This window comes from Bicyclus anynana, chromosome 4, assembly GCF_947172395.1.
Source record: "Bicyclus anynana chromosome 4, ilBicAnyn1.1, whole genome shotgun sequence".
NCBI lineage: Eukaryota > Metazoa > Arthropoda > Insecta > Lepidoptera > Nymphalidae > Bicyclus > Bicyclus anynana.
In genome coordinates, this window is record NC_069086.1 from 2,233,245 (window position 1) to 2,253,140 (window position 19,896).

Below are 19,896 nucleotides of genomic sequence, written 5' to 3' on the forward strand. Positions count from 1 at the left end.
AAAAGTTTGTTGGTTTGGATGTCAGCCAGTGTTTTGTAGAAGAAAGGAAAAGGGAAGGAAAGAAAATAAGATCCTAAGATTATGATGTTCATCCATTTAGAAATTTTGTAAAGTGATGGTGGAATAAATACGTTCATTGTAGATATAAATACTCGAAGTCTGGTACAATACAAGGATTGTATTGTTTTAGTAACTCCTGTAAAAAAATCTCGAGGGATGTGCGTTTTCTGCGCGTAAAAACCGCGTCGTTTAATTTTCCCTTAACTATTATGGTTGTATGGCAGAATAGTAACAGTAATTTATGTATCACGTGCAATAATTTCCTTTTGTCCATTATATAGTAATGGTACATCGTTGTGAACACCAAAGAATGGTAAAATAATAATAATTATTAGTATAATGTTTTTCATCTTTGTAAGCACACGTAATAAATTAAGATTTTGGAAACGTAAGATTTTTAATAAAGAATTTTTAATGAATATAAATATCATTGTTTTATTTTATTTATTAGTCTTCTACAATTTCTCTAATTACCGAATAAATAATATGAGAAATCTTATCTCTAGTTGCCAGTCACTTTAGTTTCGTGGCAACCCTACAAAAGCACTGTTTCAAAGTTCAAGGGTCTCTATATGCTATGTATCTAAAGACTGGAGACATATTTCTCGTGGTATCCTATAGGAAATATAAGAAATTGGACAATTCTCTCATGCAGATGAGACCTCTGTTTCAACTGCATGGTTGCTGACAAGAGAAGAGCTGTCAAACTTTCAGCTTTTATATAATGAGGAAGAGCGGGCCATTGCAGGACTCTGTCATCGTCCGGATCGTAAAATTCTAATATAAATACGAATCTTTATTGGTTAAAACATACAAGGTTTGACAAAAATAATTGTTGAGACCTTCTTTTGGGCACGAAAGTCCCTCTGACCGATATCCTCGAAAATTTAGCATGCTGTGAATGTGTAGATATTTACGAGTCTCTTGAGACATTGCTTGAGATGAAGATAAAGGCAGCCATTGACGATCAAGTAATCTCACATCCCTGCAGCGCGTCCGCAACCAACTCACGATCAGTTTTATCGGAGGTCAAGCCGTTAGCGCTGCAGGCATGTGATATTACTTGATCGTCATTGGCTGGCATAATAGTTTTAAAAAAAGCATCTAATTGTTGACCTCCTTTTTCAAAATAACAGTGAAGAATGCGTAGCCAACCCGCTATGAATAACAATAATTCAGTATGGCTATGCATGAGATAAAATTTCACTTTTGAATTTAGTTTAGATTAAGTAGTTTATTTAAATGTAAGAAGTTTTGAAAATTATTAATTTTTTACTTTATTTTGTAAATAATTTATGATTTTCTTTTTGTTTGTTCACTAAATTCTCTGTAAATTTCTAATCATGAGGGAAATCGTTCATATTCAGGTCGGTCGATGTGGAAACCAGATTGGAGCAAAGGTATGAGTTTTTGCTATGGGTATTAATGGCCCACTCCTTAGAGAAGTGGGGGTTCGGAGGTTACACCCACCACGCAACTGCAATGTGGGTTGGTGGGCGTATGGTGTTAATAACTGTAATTCTACAAGATGTTAATGACTAGGACTGACAGCTTAACGTCCGCTTCGAACCACAGCCGGGTGTTAAAATAAAAATTCATTTATTTCAATTAGGCTTACTTTACAAGCACTTTTAAACGTTAACTTGACGTTAAAAGTGCTTGTAAACTAAGCCTAATTGAACCCGAAAACTTAAAATTTAAGCTGCTAGGGTTGTTTGGAACCCTAGCAGCTTAAATTTTAAGTTAAGCGCCATACACCACCCTCTTCCCAACACCAGACCGCTAGGTATTTCGTCAACCAAGGAATCGAACCTGGGATCTCGTTATCTGTAGGTCCAAGTCACAACGTCATCGTTACAATTCGGTATCACTTAGGTACACGATTTTATTAGTTAACTAGCGGATGTCTGCGACTTCGTCCGCGTGAATCTCGATGTAAACTTTCAACTACACCTACCCTACCTCTACTCTACCCCTACCCTGGTAATCATTATCAATCCATATTCGCCTCACTGCTGAGCTCAAGTCTCCTCTCAGCTTGAGAGGGGTTTGGCCAATAATCCACCACGCTGGCCCAATGCGGATTGGCAGACTTCACACACACACAGAGAATTAAGAAAATTCTCTGGTATGCAGGTTTCCTCACGATGTTTTCTAGTTACTAGACAAAGGAAGTTACCAGTATATAACTTTTCAGTAATAATACCTACCTATCTATATTTATATCTCTATCTTTAACTTTCTTTCAGTTCTGGGAAGTGATATCCGACGAACACGGTATAGATCCCAACGGCTGTTACTCTGGAGATTCCGATCTCCAACTTGAGCGGGTTAATGTTTATTACAACGAAGGAGCCGGCGGGAAGTACGTCCCGCGCGCCGTGCTAGTCGACCTCGAACCTGGGACCATGGACTCCCTCCGAGCTGGACCTTACGGACAAATTTACAGACCTGACAACATCGTCTACGGCATGACTGGTGCAGGCAACAATTGGGCTAAAGGACACTACACCGAAGGGGCAGATTTGCTTGAACCTATTTTAGATGTCGTCAGAAAAGAGGCAGAGGGCGTCGATTGTTTGCAAGGTTTCCAAGTCGTCCATTCAATCGGTGGCGGCACTGGATCTGGTTTGGGCACTTTACTTCTCTCAAGCCTTCGAGATGAATATGCTGATAGAATAATCTTAACCTTTTCAATAGTGCCAAGTCCCAAAGTGTCAGATACGGTTGTGGAACCATACAACGCAACGTTGTCTGTAAACCAGTTGATAGAAAACTCGGATGAATGTTTTTGCATCGACAACGAAGCGCTGTACGATATCTGCTTCCGAACATTAAGGCTACAGACGCCTACGTATGGGGATTTGAACCATTTGGTGTCAGCCACTATGTCAGGAGTGACGACGTGTTTACGATTCCCCGGACAGTTAAACGCAGATTTACGTAAGCTTGCAGTCAACATGGTTCCGTTTCCACGGCTGCATTTCTTTATGCCTGGATTTGCGCCGTTAACCGCTCGTGGCAGTCAAAAATACCGCGCGCTGACTGTACCAGAGTTGACTCTGCAGATGTTTGATTCTAAGAACATGATGGCAGCGTGTGATCCACGTCGCGGTCGCTATTTGACTGTCGCCGCAGTTTTCCGCGGCCGTATGTCCATGAAAGAAGTCGACGAACAGATGCTGAACATCCAGACGAAGAATAAGGACTTTTTCGTGAAATGGATACCCAATAACGTGAAAACTGCAGTATGTGACATACCCCCGAGAGGGATGAAGATGTCTGCGACATTTATTGGTAACACTACAGCGATTCAGGAACTTTTTAAGCGGGTCTCTGAACAATTTACGTCAATGTTCAGAAGGAAGGCTTTCGTTCATTGGTATACGGGCGAGGGAATGGATGAGAATGATTTTACGGAGGCAGATAATAATCTGAATGATTTAATTTCGGAGTACCAACAGTATCAGGACGCGGTGGTCGATGAGCAGGAGTTCGAGGGCGAAGAAGATGAATCTGCGCCTAATGATGACGAAACCGATGAATGACCTGTTATAGTTTCTTTTATATTTATTTATTAAATTATTGTTGCTTTTAATTGTAATTTTCTGTTAGTAGGTTTTTAGTAAAGTGGCAGAATATGGGCTGAACTGCCTCGAGAAAAGGAAGGTAGGCACGTGCCTACCTGCCCCTTTTTGCTCAACTTAGTAGGGGCACTGTCATGCCCCCAGATATCGTAAAATAAGAATGAAAACAAAAACAAGTAGTTCCGTACATGTTACTACTAAATTACTACTATTCCGTACTAATTATGAAACTGAATTAGTCTAATAATGTGAAACAGGACCCCTCTAATACAAAAGATTTAAACCAAAATAAATATTTACGGTATATACTATACAGACGATATATAATGTAGGTATTTAGGTAATGTATTATTTACACAAAAATGCATTAGCAGTAAAATTAAAAGAGTAAATGTTAAAAAACCTGGTATTCGTCTGAGGGACTAAAAGCCAGTTATAATAAAACTTTTTTAGTTATCTGCAGCTAGTAAACGCTTAGATTATGAAAAATGTAAATTTTGAATTTGGAACGCTTTTCTATTCATTCAATAATCTTAGAACAATTTCGAATCAATTCTCAAGAAAATTCGGTGTACGATGCACACGCAGTGATTTTTCACACATTTTATTTTTTTTATACATTTTTTTATATGACCATTTTGAGTTGAAATTTTAACCACCTTTTTGTTTTGGTTTTAAATTTTTTGTGAATTAAAAATGAGGGAAATCGTCCACATCCAGGCCGGACAATGTGGCAACCAGATTGGAGCTAAGGTAAAAATATATTGTCGGTGCCCTAATATTTATGGAGCTGTACCTAAGCTATCCATATAATTAATAAAATCTTAAAATCCAGGTTAAAATCCACGTGATCCAGAGGTCATAATCTGTTTTTAATTACATACTGGCTGATTTTTAGCATAGACGAATTCACATTCACATTTTGTCAAAAGGTGTTTGTCTTCAAATTTTTCCAGACGAGATTTTTTTTATTTGTTTAATTTATGTGTTTGTAGCGAATACCAACCACGCTCCTCCAATGCGTGCGGGGTGACAGGGTGACAGGGTGACTATGTAACGATCATTATCAGATGTTATTGACAATGACCAGAAACAACGGCTTAACTCTAAACTTCGTGAGCCATGTCGTGTAGACTTACGAGGCAGTTATTCCACATACCTATGTAGTATGTAGTAGAGTTTATCTTTAGAATATACTTAATATTCTTTAAAACTTTTACAACTATTATTGTTTACAGTTCTGGGAGGTGATCTCCGATGAACACGGCATCGACCCCTCCGGCGCATATCAAGGCGACTCCGATTTGCAGCTAGAACGCATCAACGTGTACTACAATGAAGCTTCCGGAAGCAAGTACGTCCCGAGAGCAATTCTTGTCGACTTGGAACCTGGTACCATGGACTCCGTACGTTCTGGCCCATTCGGCCAAATTTTCCGCCCAGACAACTTCGTTTTTGGCCAGTCGGGAGCTGGAAACAACTGGGCTAAAGGCCATTACACCGAAGGTGCCGAGCTGGTCGATTCAGTTCTCGATGTGGTACGAAAAGAAGCTGAAGGCTGCGACTGTTTGCAAGGATTTCAACTGACACATTCCCTCGGAGGCGGAACGGGTTCCGGTATGGGAACCTTACTCATATCGAAGATCAGAGAGGAATATCCTGACCGAATCATGAATACGTTTTCAGTCGTCCCGAGTCCTAAGGTCTCCGATACTGTCGTAGAACCGTATAACGCTACTCTATCAGTCCATCAACTGGTTGAAAACACAGACGAGACGTATTGCATAGACAATGAAGCGCTGTACGATATTTGCTTCCGAACATTGAAGTTGACCACTCCCACGTATGGGGACTTGAACCATTTGGTTTCAGCTACGATGTCAGGGGTCACAACTTGTCTACGATTTCCGGGTCAGTTGAATGCGGATTTGCGGAAGCTCGCTGTGAATATGGTGCCGTTCCCGAGGTTACATTTCTTTATGCCAGGGTTCGCTCCTCTGACGTCTAGAGGGAGCCAGCAATATCGAGCGTTGTCCGTCCCCGAATTGACTCAACAGATGTTTGACGCTAAAAACATGATGGCCGCTTGCGATCCACGTCACGGACGATACCTCACCGTTGCTGCAGTCTTCCGCGGACGAATGTCCATGAAAGAAGTTGACGAGCAAATGCTTAACATCCAAAACAAGAATAGCAGTTACTTCGTAGAATGGATTCCTAATAACGTTAAGACAGCCGTTTGCGACATTCCTCCACGTGGTTTGAAAATGTCTGCCACCTTTATTGGGAACACCACAGCTATCCAGGAATTGTTTAAGAGGATATCTGAGCAATTCACAGCCATGTTCAGGCGCAAGGCTTTCCTGCATTGGTACACTGGTGAGGGTATGGATGAGATGGAGTTCACCGAAGCAGAGAGTAACATGAATGATCTGGTCTCCGAGTATCAGCAGTACCAGGAAGCTACGGCTGATGATGAAGGAGAATTCGACGAAGAAGTGGAAGAGTAATGTTTGTTTGTCCAACGTCTGTTTTTTTGTTCATTTGTTTGTTTTGTTTAGTGTAGGTGTACCAGTTTTAAGTGTATATTTTATATTTGGAAAAAGTTTTAAATAAAAATATGTATAAATTCTTGATTTTTAATTATTGCAGTATATTTTTAATTTAGTTCAGTCTCCCGTGTAGCCGGTACCCGTTTTTACGGAAACTACAAAAAACTTGTCACACATAGACCGTAATAAAGCTATGGTCTCTTGATCGTGTCGCACACCGCTGCGGCATGGTTTATTCCCCGTGGTCCCTGCGAGACATATAATACTGCCGAATTAAAAATATGTAGTGATCAATGTTATATTCGATTTATTTTCAATAAATCGGGAATACTTTTAACGTCATCGGGAATACGTTCAACGTATTGTTATTGATTAAATTTATCTTATTAACCGACTTCAAAAAATGAGGTTATCAAAAAAATGGTTTATTCCCCGTGGTCCCTGCGCCGTAGTCCCTGCAGGGACCACGGGGAATAAATTCCCCGTGGTCCCTGCGAGACATATAATACTGCCGAATTAAAAATATGTAGTGATCAATGTTATATTCGATTTATTTTCAATAAATCGAGAATACTTTTAACGTCATCGGGAATACGTTTAACGTATTGTTATTGATTAAATTTATCTTATTAACCGACTTCAAAAAATGAGGTTATCAAAAGAATCACACATACGTGTAGAAACACGTATGTTTTTTTATTTTTATTTTTTTATGTTTTATTAATCGGGAATACGTTTAACGTATTTTTATTGATTAAATCTATCTTATTAACCGACTTCAAAAAAGAAGGTTATCAATTCTACACGTATGTTTATTTTTCTTTTTTTATGTTTGTTACCATCATCATCATCTTTTATTTAGTAACTAATTTCGATTTTTTTTATTTGAAAGAGTATACTTGGTCCCATCTATTTTCATGAAAATCGGTTTAGTAATTTTGTATTAAAATCAAAATAACTTAAATACGTCTTTGAAGTCGGACATTTTTGAAAATTTTGCACCTTTTCTTGGTGAGATCAGAAAGAACAATCACCCATATTTAATTACTTTTTAACCGACTTCAAAAATGGAAGGTTCTCGATTCGACGCGAATTTCTATATTTTAGATTAATTAGTACCTTATAAATTCGTTATTTATTAACGAATTTCGATACTTTTTACTTCCCGCATCACACTATTTTCCATATTTATTTGCCAGTTGTGGGTAATAAGCATGCTCATTATTAGCAATGTTGCAATACACATGCTAATAAGTAGCAACAGCTCAATGGTAGCATGCTTTCGTGCTTGAAATGAGTATGTGTAACAGTAGCTTTATGCTTTATTATGTGATACGTTTTTGTTTTTATAATAAGAATGCAGACAAACGAACGTAAGAACCATTAAAACGGCCATGTGGTGCAGTGGGTAGTGATGCTTCCTGCATCCACGGCTGTGAGTTCGATTCCTACAACTGGCAAATAAATATGGAAAATAGTGTGATGAAAAGTAAAAAGTATCGAAATTCGTTAATAAATAACGAATTTATAAGGTACTAATTAATCTAAAATATAGAAATTCGCGTCGAATCGAGAACCTTCCATTTTTGAAGTCGGTTAAAAAGTGATTAAATATGGGTGATTGTTCTTTCTGATCTCACCAAGAAAAGGTGCAAAATTTTCAAAAATGTCCGACTTCAAAGACGTATTTAAGTTATTTTGATTTTAATACAAAATTACTAAACCGATTTTCATGAAAATAGATGGGACCAAGTATACTCTTTCAAATAAAAAAAATCGAAATTAGTTACTAAATAAAAGATGATGATGATGGTAACAAACATAAAAAAAGAAAAATAAACATACGTGTAGAATTGATAACCTTCTTTTTTGAAGTCGGTTAATAAGATAGATTTAATCAATAAAAATACGTTAAACGTATTCCCGATTAATAAAACATAAAAAAATAAAAATAAAAAAACATACGTGTTTCTACACGTATGTGTGATTTTTTTGATAACCTCATTTTTTGAAGTCGGTTAATAAGATAAATTTAATCAATAACAATACGTTAAACGTATTCCCGATGACGTTAAAAGTATTCCCGATTTATTGAAAATAAATCGAATATAACATTGATAACTACATATTTTTAATTCGGCAGTATTATATGTCTCGCAAGGACCACGGGGAATATATTCCCCGTGGTCCCTGCAGGGACTACGGCGCAGGGACCACGGGGAATAAACCAATAAATAAATGATCATGAGGTGATAAAAAAAATTAAAAAATAAAATAAAAAAAACATACGTGTAGAATTGATAACCTCCTTTTTTTGAAGTCGGTTAATAAGATAGATTTAATCAATAAAAATACGTTAAACGTATTCCCGATTACGTTAAAAGTATTCCCGATTTATTGAAAATAAATCGAATATAACATTGATCACTACATATTTTTAATTCGGCAGTATTATATGTCTCGCAGGGACCACGGGGAATTTATTCCCCGTGGTCCCTGCAGGGACTACGGCGCAGGGAGCACGGGGAATAAACCAATAAATAAATGATCATGAGGTGATAAAAAAAATTAAAAAATAAAATAAAAAAAACATACGTGTAGAATTGATAACCTCCTTTTTTTGAAGTCGGTTAATAAGATAGATTTAATCAATAAAAATACGTTAAACGTATTCCCGATTACGTTAAAAGTATTCCCGATTTATTGAAAATAAATCGAATACAACATTGATCACTACATATTTTTAATTCGGCAGTATTATATGTCTCGCAGGGACCACGGGGAATTTATTCCCCATGGTCCCTGCAGGGACTACGGCGCAGGGACCACGGGGAATAAACCAAAAAAATCACACATACGTGTAGAAACACGTATATTTTTTAAATTATTTTCTTTCATTTTTTTTCTGTTTTATTAATCAGGAATACGTTTAACGTATTTTTATTGATTAAATCTATCTTATTAACCGACTTCAAAAAAGGAGGTTATCAATTCTACACGTATGTTTTTTTTTTAATGTTTGTTACCATTATCATCATCATTTATTTATTAACTAATTTCGATTTTTTTTTTATTTGAAAGAGTATACTTGGTCCCATCTATTTTCATGAAAATCGGTTTAGTAATTTTGTATTAAAATCAAAATAACTTAAATACGTCTTTGAAGTCGGACATTTTTGAAAATTTTGCTTGATCTCACCAAGAAAAGGTTTCTTGGTGAGATCAGAAAGAACAATCACCCATATTTAATCACTTTTTAACCGACTTCAAAAATGGAAGGTTCTCGATTCGACGCGAATTTCTATATTTTAGATTAATTAGTACCTTATAAATTCGTTATTTATTAACGAATTTCGATACTTTTTACTTTTCATCACACTATTTTCCATATTTATTTGCCAGTTGTAGGAATCGAACTCACAGCCGTGGATGCAGGAAGCATCACTACCCACTGCACCACGTGGCCGTCATGGTTTTAATGGTTCTTACGTTCGTTTGTCTGCATTATTATTATAAAAACAAAAACGTATCACATAATAAAGCATAAAGCTACTGTTACACACACTCATTTCAAGCACGAAAGCATGCTACCATTGAGCTGTTGCTACTTATTAGCATGTGTATCGCAACATTGCTAATAATGAGCATGCTTATTACCCACAACTGGCAAATAAATATGGAAAATAGTGTGATGCGGGAAGTAAAAAGTATCGAAATTCGTTAATAAATAACGAATTTATAAGGTACTAATTAATCTAAAATATAGAAATTCGCGTCGAATCGAGAACCTTCCATTTTTGAAGTCGGTTAAAAAGTAATTAAATATGGGTGATTGTTCTTTCTGATCTCACCAAGAAAAGGTGCAAAATTTTCAAAAATGTCCGACTTCAAAGACGTATTTATGTTATTTTGATTTTAATACAAAATTACTAAACCGATTTTCATGAAAATAGATGGGACCAAGTATACTCTTTCAAATAAAAAAAATCGAAATTAGTTACTAAATAAATGATGATGATGATGATGGTAACAAACATAAAAAAAGAAAAAAAAAACATACGTGTAGAATTGATAACCTCCTTTTTTGAAGTCGGTTAATAAGATAGATTTAATCAATAAAAATACGTTAAACGTATTCCCGATTAATAAAACATAAAAAAAAATGAAAAAAAATAAATAAAAAAACATACGTGTTTCTACACGTATGTGTGATTTTTTTGATAACCTCATTTTTTGAAGTCGGTTAATAAGATAAATTTAATCAATAACAATACGTTAAACGTATTCCCGATGACGTTAAAAGTATTCCCGATTTATTGAAAATAAATCGAATATAACATTGATCACTACATATTTTTAATTCGGCAGTATTATATGTCTCGCAGGGACCACGGGGAATTTATTCCCCGTGGTCCCTGCAGGGACTACGGCGCAGGGACCACGGGGAATAAACCGCGGTATGCGGCGTGGGACCACGCTACACTAAATCTATGACGAGGACCGTCCAAAGTGTTTTACCCGCGAGTACTCATGCAGCTCGCCGTATGGTTAGGGCTGGTCAGGGCAATCTTCGGAGGGGCCGATCAAGCCACGATTTGGTTTAGTGTGCAATTATTGCAATAAGGAGTTTCATACAAAGAATGTTGGACTGCTCGAGTTGAAGCGATGGCGTTTTTAGTTTCAAGTGCGCTTTGACTTACCCTTGCCTACATGCGTCCAATAAATGAAACTTTCTGCTACCTATCTATTTAGAATGTAAATCTGAACAGTAAAATAAAAATATATAGCAATATAATTTTTATTTTAAAACAAATAAAAACGTACACAAATGGATGAAACACCAAACAATAGTTACTCCATACCCTCTTCTTCACCCTCGGCTTCCTCATCAAACTCCCCCTCATCATCCGCTGTAGCGTCCTGGTACTGTTGGTACTCTGAGATAAGGTCATTGACATTGCTCTCAGCTTCTGTGAACTCCATCTCATCCATGCCCTCCCCAGTGTACCAGTGGAGAAACGCTTTCCGCCTGAACATGGCCACGAATTGCTCCGTTATCCTCTTGAAAACGATCTGTATCGCTGTCGTATTCCCAATAAAAGTGGACGCCATTTTTAACCCACGCGGAGGGATATCACAAACTGCAATCTTCACATTATTCGGTATCCATTCCACGAAGTATGTGCTGTTTTTGTTTTGTATATTCAAAAGTTGTTCGTCCACTTCCTTCATAGACATCCGCCCGCGGAATATCGTCGCTACAGTAAGATACCGCCCGTGACGAGGGTCACAAGCGGTCATCATATTCTTGGCGTCAAACATCTGCAGTGTCAGCTCTGGAACTGTCAGCGCTCTGTACTGTTGCGCTCCTCTAGACGTCAGTGGCGCGAACCCGGGAGTGTAGAAGTGAAGGCGCGGGAACGGGACCATATTCACCGCCAACTTTCTCAAATCCGCGTTCAGCTGTCCCGGGAAACGAAGACACGTCGTTATACCAGACATGGTTGCGCACACCAAATGATTTAAATCACCATACGTAGGCGTAGTCAACTTCAGCGTTCTAAAGCATATATCGTAGAGCGCCTCGTTGTCCAAACAGAAGGTGTGGTCTGTATTTTCTACAAGCTGGTTCAAAGCCAGAACAGTGTTGTAGGGTTCGACGACGCAGTCCGAGACCCTTGCACTGGGCAACACAGAGAAGGATAGGATGATGCGGTCAGGGTACTCCTCCCTTATTCGATTGACCAGCAAAGTGCCCAGTCCGGCGCCAGTGCCGCCGCCTAACGAGTGACTGAACTGGAAGCCCTGCATGCAGTCGCAGCTTTCCGCCTCGCGTCGAACGACGTCCAGTACAGACTCTAGGATCTCTACTCCTTCCGTGTAATGTCCTCTCGCCCAGTTGTTGGCGCCTCCGCCTTGGCCGTAGACGAAGTTGTCCGGGCGGTAGAGGCAGCCGAACGGGCCGGACCGCACCGCGTCCATGGTGGACGGCTTGAGGTCCACCAGCACAGTGCGCGGCACGTACTTGCCGCCGGTCGCCTCGTTGTAGTACACGTTGATGCGCTCCAGCTGCAGGTCCGAGTCGCCATGGTAACAGCCGCTGGGGTCCACGCCGTGCTCGTCCGATATCACTTCCCAGAACTGTGAACAATTAATTAACCTTTAGTTAGCACAGGCAAATTAAAACTGACGTAAAATACTAATATCGACTATTGATTATCATAAATCTTTGTTTGTACGCGTCCCGATAAAGTCCACATTTTCACATTCACATTGTCATAAATATAGAAAATTATTATATTTTACTCTTAAGACACCATCATCTAAAGATCTATAAATATTAGATTTTACGATTAAAGCTCTATTTTACGATTAATATTTTTTTATATAAAACAGAGCTCAAAATATTGTCCAGATTCTTTATAAATGTTAAAAAACATAAGATGGTGATGAAATATGTAGGCATATGTCATCACCATCTTCTATACAGGGGGATTTAGAGCTTAGAATCACTACGCTGTTATGTTGTGTGGTGGGTAAGAAGAAGATATACACTGTCGAAATACTCGTACATACCTTTCCCCCAATTTGGTTCCCGCACGAACCGACTTGTAGATTAATGATTTCCCTCATCTTGGTAATTTCTCACTTTCTTGATACAGATACTTGTAAATTTCTCGAAAATTATCTAATCGTTTCGATAGTTGATACTTATCATTAGCTTAAAACTAATAAAAAAAATACAAAAATATAGTAGCAAAATTTACACTATGCTCATTGTACAGATTTCAGGTAAATGAGTCAAAATTCACATTGTTCCCCAATGTAATAATTTCAAAATAGTGTTCTAGAACACTTTATTCTTCTTCGTAGAAAAATAATTTTTTTTAAGAAGTTTTTACTTTAACTTTTAAGTAGATTATAATGGAAAATAAATGTCAATAAAAACTTTTTAGTCAGTAATAAAAGAGTTTTCTCTCAATCTCTTTCGCTATTCGTCATGCTTGTTTTATGTTTGTTTGTTTACATTACCTCAGGCCTCCCGACGTTTTAAGCCTTTTTGGTTTTGACGGGAAAATCGTAGAAAATACACGTAGGTCTCGTTTTATTTTTATATACTTGCTGCATTTCAGAGTTTTATTGCCAGTATGCATTTTATTCAATATAGGTCTGTAAAAATGAACAAGTGAAGTAGTAAAACACTCTCGCATAACCTATGCAAGAGTATTGGACTGTATCAAAAGTTTTGGTAAAATTGCCTTTGCCTTACTAAAGCAAGACATGACTTGACTTAGGACCGACTGACGGACAATGACGGACGATGGATCGATGGACTATGGACTACTCTATATGTATACTGGACTACTTTCGCCCAAGTGATGAGATGTTTGGAGACTAGCTACATGCACATGCGAAGCCATAATGAAAAGAAAAAAAAAATAGTCCATTTTGTTTAAAATTGATTTTTTTTAAAGATTCGAAGCATTATCAGTTTTAAGTCGTGATAGCCCAGTAGAAATGACCTCTGCCTCCGATTCCGGAGGGTGTGGGTTCGAATCCGGGGCATGCACCTCCAACTTTTCATTTTAAGAAATTAAATTTTGTGACGTAACAAACGGCGAAGGAAAAATATTGTGAGGCAACCAGAGCAATTTTCTTAATTCTCTACGTGTGTGAAGTCTGCCAATCCGCATTGGGCCATCGTGGTGCACTATTGGCCTAACCTCTCTCATTCTGAGAGGAGACTCGAGCTCAGCAGTGAGCCGAATATTGGTTGTTAATGATGATGGAAGCTTTTTTGACTCTATACATTTTGCTTTTTGTTTTTAGGTAAGTACATTTTAAAAGAACACAGTAACGCCATAAAAGAAAGACGCCATCTTCGCGAAGCTTTCAGCAAAACGCTGAAACTTTCGTGAAAGCTCTCTCTCCTTTCCCACGCAGTTCGCCTCACCGTCCACAGATGGCGCCGCGACTGGGAGCTTGTTTTGTTTTCCCAGTCGCTTTTGTCACAATGTTCTCTGCGCTCGCTCGAAATGTCAGCCAGATAGCGGTCAAACAATGTGATCTATTGTGAATTGTTGATGATATTTGTATGATGTAGCCACATTTTGTGTGTGATGTGCGCGGTTGAGTGCGGCGAGCGAGCGCCCGTGTGATGTTGGAGCCAGGCGGAGAAAGGAGACCCCCTTGCGGCGAGGATAGCACGGACAGCGATAATGAAACGGAAAAAAAAGCCCTCCTCCGTAGAATATCCACCAGCAAATGCGTCGGCAGGCTGGTGAGTACCCACCATTCATTTAACATATATCCAAGATACAGTTTGTTGTTGGAGCTAAGCCCGCGTAGCTGCCAAGGGCGTGCCATCTGTCATTGCGGGGGGAGGGGGGTTACCATGTGCCCGGGACGCGGTTTCTATTGAGTTTAATTTTTTTTTTACTAACTGCCACTGATCACGATAATTAATTAACCCACTTAATTTAATTGGTCGGTTAGTCATTGTTAAACGGGTATGCCTTTTAGAATTATTAATTAAATCGATTTCGCAGCTTTGTTTACTTTTTCCTAGCCTTTAATTTGTGTCTTTGCGTTGCCGCGCAATATAGGTTTATTTTTTTTATTACTTGATTAATAATAATTAATCACTTATTTACGCGCCATAATGTACAAAGTTTCAATTATTTCATGTTATCTTCAGTTATGAGTATTAGAAGCTACGTAAATATTGAAATAATAGTTTATCTTATTAGAAAGATATCTGAGAGAGTCAAAATCAGTGGCGTACCGATGTGGCAAGGGGGGTAATTGCCCCGGGCGGCATACGATAGGGGACGGAGACAAGCGCTACGATTTTGTGAATTGGAAATAAAAAAAATGGAAAGTTTAAGTGTGCACGCCTCATAAAACTTATTAGACAAGAGCTAGCAAAAATATGCCCCTTCAAAGCTTGTAATGGGTTCGTTCGGTTCATCATTTTTTCGTAATATAATGTGCACGTATTCGTACGTTTCATAGATTTTCTCAAAGATGTGTACTCCTTCTGAAGCAGTGGTAGCTATATTTATTTTCAATAAGTCACCCTGTACGAGTACATCAGGATTATTGAATAAAATATCTTAAATTTGAACTGATAATTGAAATAGGAGGGCGGCAAATTTTCAGTCAGCTACGGCGGAAAACTCACGCTACGCTACTGGTCTAACCTTTATTATTCATTACAAAAAGAACGAGAGAAACGCTAAGATATAAAACTCAAAAAATGTTTCTTTTTCCTGCCCTTTGTAATTTCATAGAGTTTTATAAACAAGTCTCTTTCTCCAACTCTTCCCTGAAAGTTGAATATTAGCGTTGATATAATAATTACAGGCACAAGAGGTTTAACACTTAATTATAATTTAGGATGAAATGTAAGATAGTGGATAACCTGGATGTTGATGCCCTGCGATAAAGGGCGGGACACATAGTTCGAAGAGCCAATGGACGTTGGGGTCCCAAAGTGCTGGTATGGAGACTCCACACTAGAAAACGCAGTGTTGGTCGACCCTCCACCAGGTGGACTGACGACATCAAGCGAGTCGCAAGAATACGCTGGATGGAGGCGTCTCAAGATCGTGATGTTTGGAAGTCCCTACAAAAGGTTCATGTCCTGCAGTGGACGTCCTGATTGTTCCATCAATAATAAGTAAGTAGGTATTAAAAAACAGATCAAGGACTCGACACTCGTTGCGACTCACTCAAATGCACACACAATATTCCATCCAAATCTGAGAATTTAGATGACAAACATACACAAGAAAAAAAATATTTTATACATAAAAGGTTTAGCGACCTTATGTCTAAAAATATTTCTACACATATTTTCATATTAAGACCACCCGTTGTGATTTAATTGGACCCCCTGTGATCGAACGGGTTGATAACCCTAACCAGGGGGTCGTTGTTTTTGCCCTAGAGTATCGGTTTACAGTATAAACAGTGCTTTCAGTTCGTCACACGTTGTTTCAATAAACAGAGCGCTCGGCGTAGAAAAATAGAGACCTCCATTTGTTGTTATTTGTTGATCTCTTAGTGCTCGTATCGAATGTCACGTTCGTTATTTCTTTTCGCTACTTCAAAAATAAGGGCAATGAATAGTTTATGTTTTGCTAATAGCAGAGTTGACATCTATCTTCACCACATTGCCGGATTAAGGTACCTAACTTAATGCCCTAAGCAATCTTGAAACGAAAAAATAATAACAGGTAAAATAAATGAAAAAGGTACCAGCTCAGCATTGAACTTGGTTCAAATGCTGGAGCAAAACTAATAGCGACTAAAGTAAATGAAAAAAGTATCAGCTCAGCATTGAACTTGGTTCAAATGCTGGAGCAAAAATAATAGCGAATAAAGGTGCCAGCTCAGCATTGAACTTGGTTCAAATGCTGGAGCAAAACTAATAGCGACTAAAGTAAATGAAAAAGGTATCAGCTCAGCATTGAACTTGGTTCAAATGCTGGAGCAAAAATAATAGCGACTAAAGTAAATGAAAAATGTCCACAATGCACTCGGCGACACGCGCCCACTCGTTTTCCACCCTGCGGTTTCATCACCTCGGGACACCATTAAAACTGAAAGCCTTATTACAACGCGCTATTAAGTCCAATTAAAAATATCGAATGAAGTTTTAAAACCGTTTATTTATGGCCATAATGAATCTCGTTTGAACTTATTCCATTAAATCGATGATGCAATTTTGATTCACATTATTTTATTTATGGTAGGTGGTATTTTACTTATTATACTTGTAAACGAGTCTATTTGGGTTGGGGAAAAAGCAATCCATTATTTTTTTAATTTATTTATTTAATTTAACGTGAGTTTTAATACTTTATTTATCGTGGTATTTTGGATTATCAAGTATCGTTTTATTCCGTTACTTAGTTGTTATTTTAGGGGTAGCTTTACAATGCCTCTCTAATGTAGAAGTCGTTAGAAATTATCTAATAATTGAATTTCACAGCAGTGAGGCTATTTTTTATACTATGGATATATTACATGCCTACAAAATCACCGCAAAAAGTGTGCAATCAGTGGAGTCGCTAAATCCAAATTTAGCGACTCCACTGATTGCACACATGCACAACTATTTTGTGTTTACTTACATTATATTATATTTATGTATTTATAATTTACATTCTTCCTAAACACACAACTCGACACTGTTGACAATATTTAGGTATTATGTGTTTAAATTACTTTCGTTGTTTAATAAGCCACTTTAGTGTGCTCGTGGCGTTCGAGCCGTCCACATCTCTTATTGTGTAATTCTTTATGGGTTACTTTGGATAGGCGGGGAGAGTGACTTGAGTGGAAAAGGGGAGTGTTTGTTAACAGTCAAAGGTACCTTTAACCCTACACACAACGTTTACAAGTGCGTGACTTCACTCAAGGTCATTCTCTGCCATTCTAGGGTCTCATTTTGGTTACAGTTGGATTTGTTAATTAAGTTGTTTTGACAAATGTTGTGAATCATAACCTTTGTACGACGTTAATTTTTGTAATCACTTCTGAGTCTGCTAAAAAAAGGAAAACACATACAACAAACACATTGAAGTCATGTTCTACCATTAATCCAAGCGACACATAAAAGTAAATCTACCCATTTTCCCACCGTCCCGTTAAAAATATTCATCGAACATTGGTGCACTGCCGATTGCCCGCTATCTGGCCGCGCTTCAAACTTCACAGCTCCACTGACCTACACTGCACGTTTTTAGCTTTTCTTTTTTTCTCTCTGCAGCAAGTATTATACCTATTCACGGAAGCTGAAAAATCTTTTATTGTGAAACGTCTGAGAGAGTTAAAAGCCGGTTGGAGGGTGCTTGCACTTAAAACTCTCGGGGTGTAAATTTAACTCGCAGTACCGTCTTTGAAATAGGAATAGAAAAAAAATCTAGAAATTCTGTGCATTGTTTTGATCAGTGTTATGTAGAAAAGGGCATCGGTTTGCGGAAGTACAATTGTAAAATGTACAATTTTCTGTTTAAATGACCAATTTAGTCAAGTACCCAAATACTAACTTTACATTAGAATCACTAAAATATTATTATGCCTCGGTATATTATTTTTTTTTTTTTTGTGATCGATTATTAGGATTTTTATTCCATTTTTTTTTATTTAATTCATTGCGAAAATAAAATATATAACCTGGAAATTAAAAATGTTTGTGTGCTACTAGAATAATACTGAAAGTAATGTAATTCAAGATTTACTTTTCAAAATTCTACCACTTAAAGGTTAAAAAGGGATGAAGTTTTTTAATATAAATCGTTCATGTTCTGAGTTAGTATTTAATGTACTCAAAAATGCGAAATATAAATAGTGAAATAGGGGTTGAAAGCTTAAATCGATTTCCACGCGGACGAAGTCGCGGGCGTCCGGTAGTTTAACATAATATTAAAAGACGCGATGTTTTTTTTAAATACATAACTAATGTTAAAAAGAAAAATCTTAGTTATGACTATATGAAGCTAGGTTACCGCATGAAGAGCTGTTAAAAAATCCTATCCTAGAGAATACCTAGTGAGTAAATTAACTGATTTATGCACCAATTCTCACACCTACACACACGTCCATTCTAATTCTCACACACACACGCACACACCGACTCACACACATACTCTCACGCTCATTCACTTACATTCAACTTGCGAATTTTTAAATAAATTTTGTACTATTTTTCTTATATGTGATTAACTTATTAATATTTTTTATATATTTTTCACTATCATTTCTTTTAAAAAATATTTTTCATTTTCACTTGTTATACCTACTTTATATTGTAACTTTCTTTGTAACTGTATGTGGCCTTATTATTGTTTAGTTTATATTTTTTGTAAATATTTTGTTAAACGCTGTTAGTTACAAATAAATAAAATAAAAGTAAAATAAAGCTTTACCTGATGCCAAAAAATCCATTTAATTCTAATTTTAAAATGGACGCGCGGATTGTATTATCATGGGAGGATACCTAATTTATCTGTATTTCCGACAAAAGGATGTAATTTTATTTGATTGTCTATTGTGGGATTTCAAAATTTTCAATTTTAATTACTATTCAAGCGGCAACCCTAGACAAAGTTTCGCTCGCCGCCAGAGCGCAGTCACGTCGACAAATTGATAATTTCATCACGCTTCATAGTTTAGCCACGTTTAGCATACTATAAACTCAACTCTTAACTAAATTACCTGAATTTCAGTCTTACATTTACTGTACATCTCTCATTTGTTTACATTTTTTTAACAATATTATTAAACAAAGTATAAAAGATACTATTAAAATTTTAATATTTGCTCATCTGTTTGCGGGGCTTTTGAGTGCCTAGACAACTGGCTTCAGTCAGTGGCGTAACGATCTGAGGCCCCTGGTGAATTCATTAGGCCCCAGAAAAATGGGTATATTGTTATTTTTTTTAAATGTTATTATGAATAAGTACTTAGTACCGGTGCCTGTGAACATTAACAACAACCCCACAAAACTCTCCTGGCGTCCAACCATAGTTTTAAGTAGTCAAGTAGTTAGTTTTAGTAAAGTAGTTAGCAGTAGTATTATTGAAGTAATTGTATCTGTATAGTTGTAGTTGTAAAATAAACTCATTGTAAATTGGACTAGCTTCTGTTATTTATTAACTTAACCCATAACAATGTTATATTACTTT

The 19,896-nt window shown here is 37.3% G+C and overlaps 3 protein-coding genes and 1 long non-coding RNA gene across 4 annotated transcripts; 2 read left to right on the plus strand and 2 right to left on the minus strand.

Annotated features, from left to right (window-relative positions):
• Positions 1–1,263: 1,263 nt before the first annotated feature.
• LOC112054700 (tubulin beta chain-like) lies at positions 1,264–3,608 on the plus strand. The gene is made up of 2 exons (XM_024094566.2): positions 1,264–1,460; positions 2,310–3,608. Exons 1-2 carry the CDS (start codon positions 1,404–1,406, stop codon positions 3,606–3,608), a joined length of 1,356 nt encoding a protein of 451 aa, XP_023950334.2. The 5' UTR covers positions 1,264–1,403.
• Positions 3,609–4,216: 608 nt separating this feature from the next.
• LOC112054697 (tubulin beta chain) lies at positions 4,217–6,224 on the plus strand. Its single transcript, XM_024094561.2, has 2 exons — positions 4,217–4,400; positions 4,886–6,224. The coding sequence occupies exons 1-2, from the start codon at positions 4,344–4,346 to the stop codon at positions 6,155–6,157; spliced, it is 1,329 nt and encodes a 442-aa protein (XP_023950329.1). The 5' UTR covers positions 4,217–4,343; the 3' UTR covers positions 6,158–6,224.
• A 1,407-nt stretch (positions 6,225–7,631) lies between these two features.
• LOC128199918 (uncharacterized) lies at positions 7,632–10,647 on the minus strand. Its single transcript, XR_008252441.1, has 2 exons — positions 10,276–10,647; positions 7,632–8,199 (listed from the first exon to the last, which is right to left on the minus strand). It is a non-coding gene; the product is annotated as an uncharacterized LOC128199918 (long non-coding RNA).
• A 403-nt stretch (positions 10,648–11,050) lies between these two features.
• On the minus strand, positions 11,051–12,832 carry LOC112043213 (tubulin beta chain-like). The gene is made up of 2 exons (XM_024078527.2): positions 12,776–12,832; positions 11,051–12,340 (listed from the first exon to the last, which is right to left on the minus strand). The coding sequence occupies exons 1-2, from the start codon at positions 12,830–12,832 to the stop codon at positions 11,051–11,053; spliced, it is 1,347 nt and encodes a 448-aa protein (XP_023934295.2).
• Positions 12,833–19,896: the final 7,064 nt, after the last annotated feature.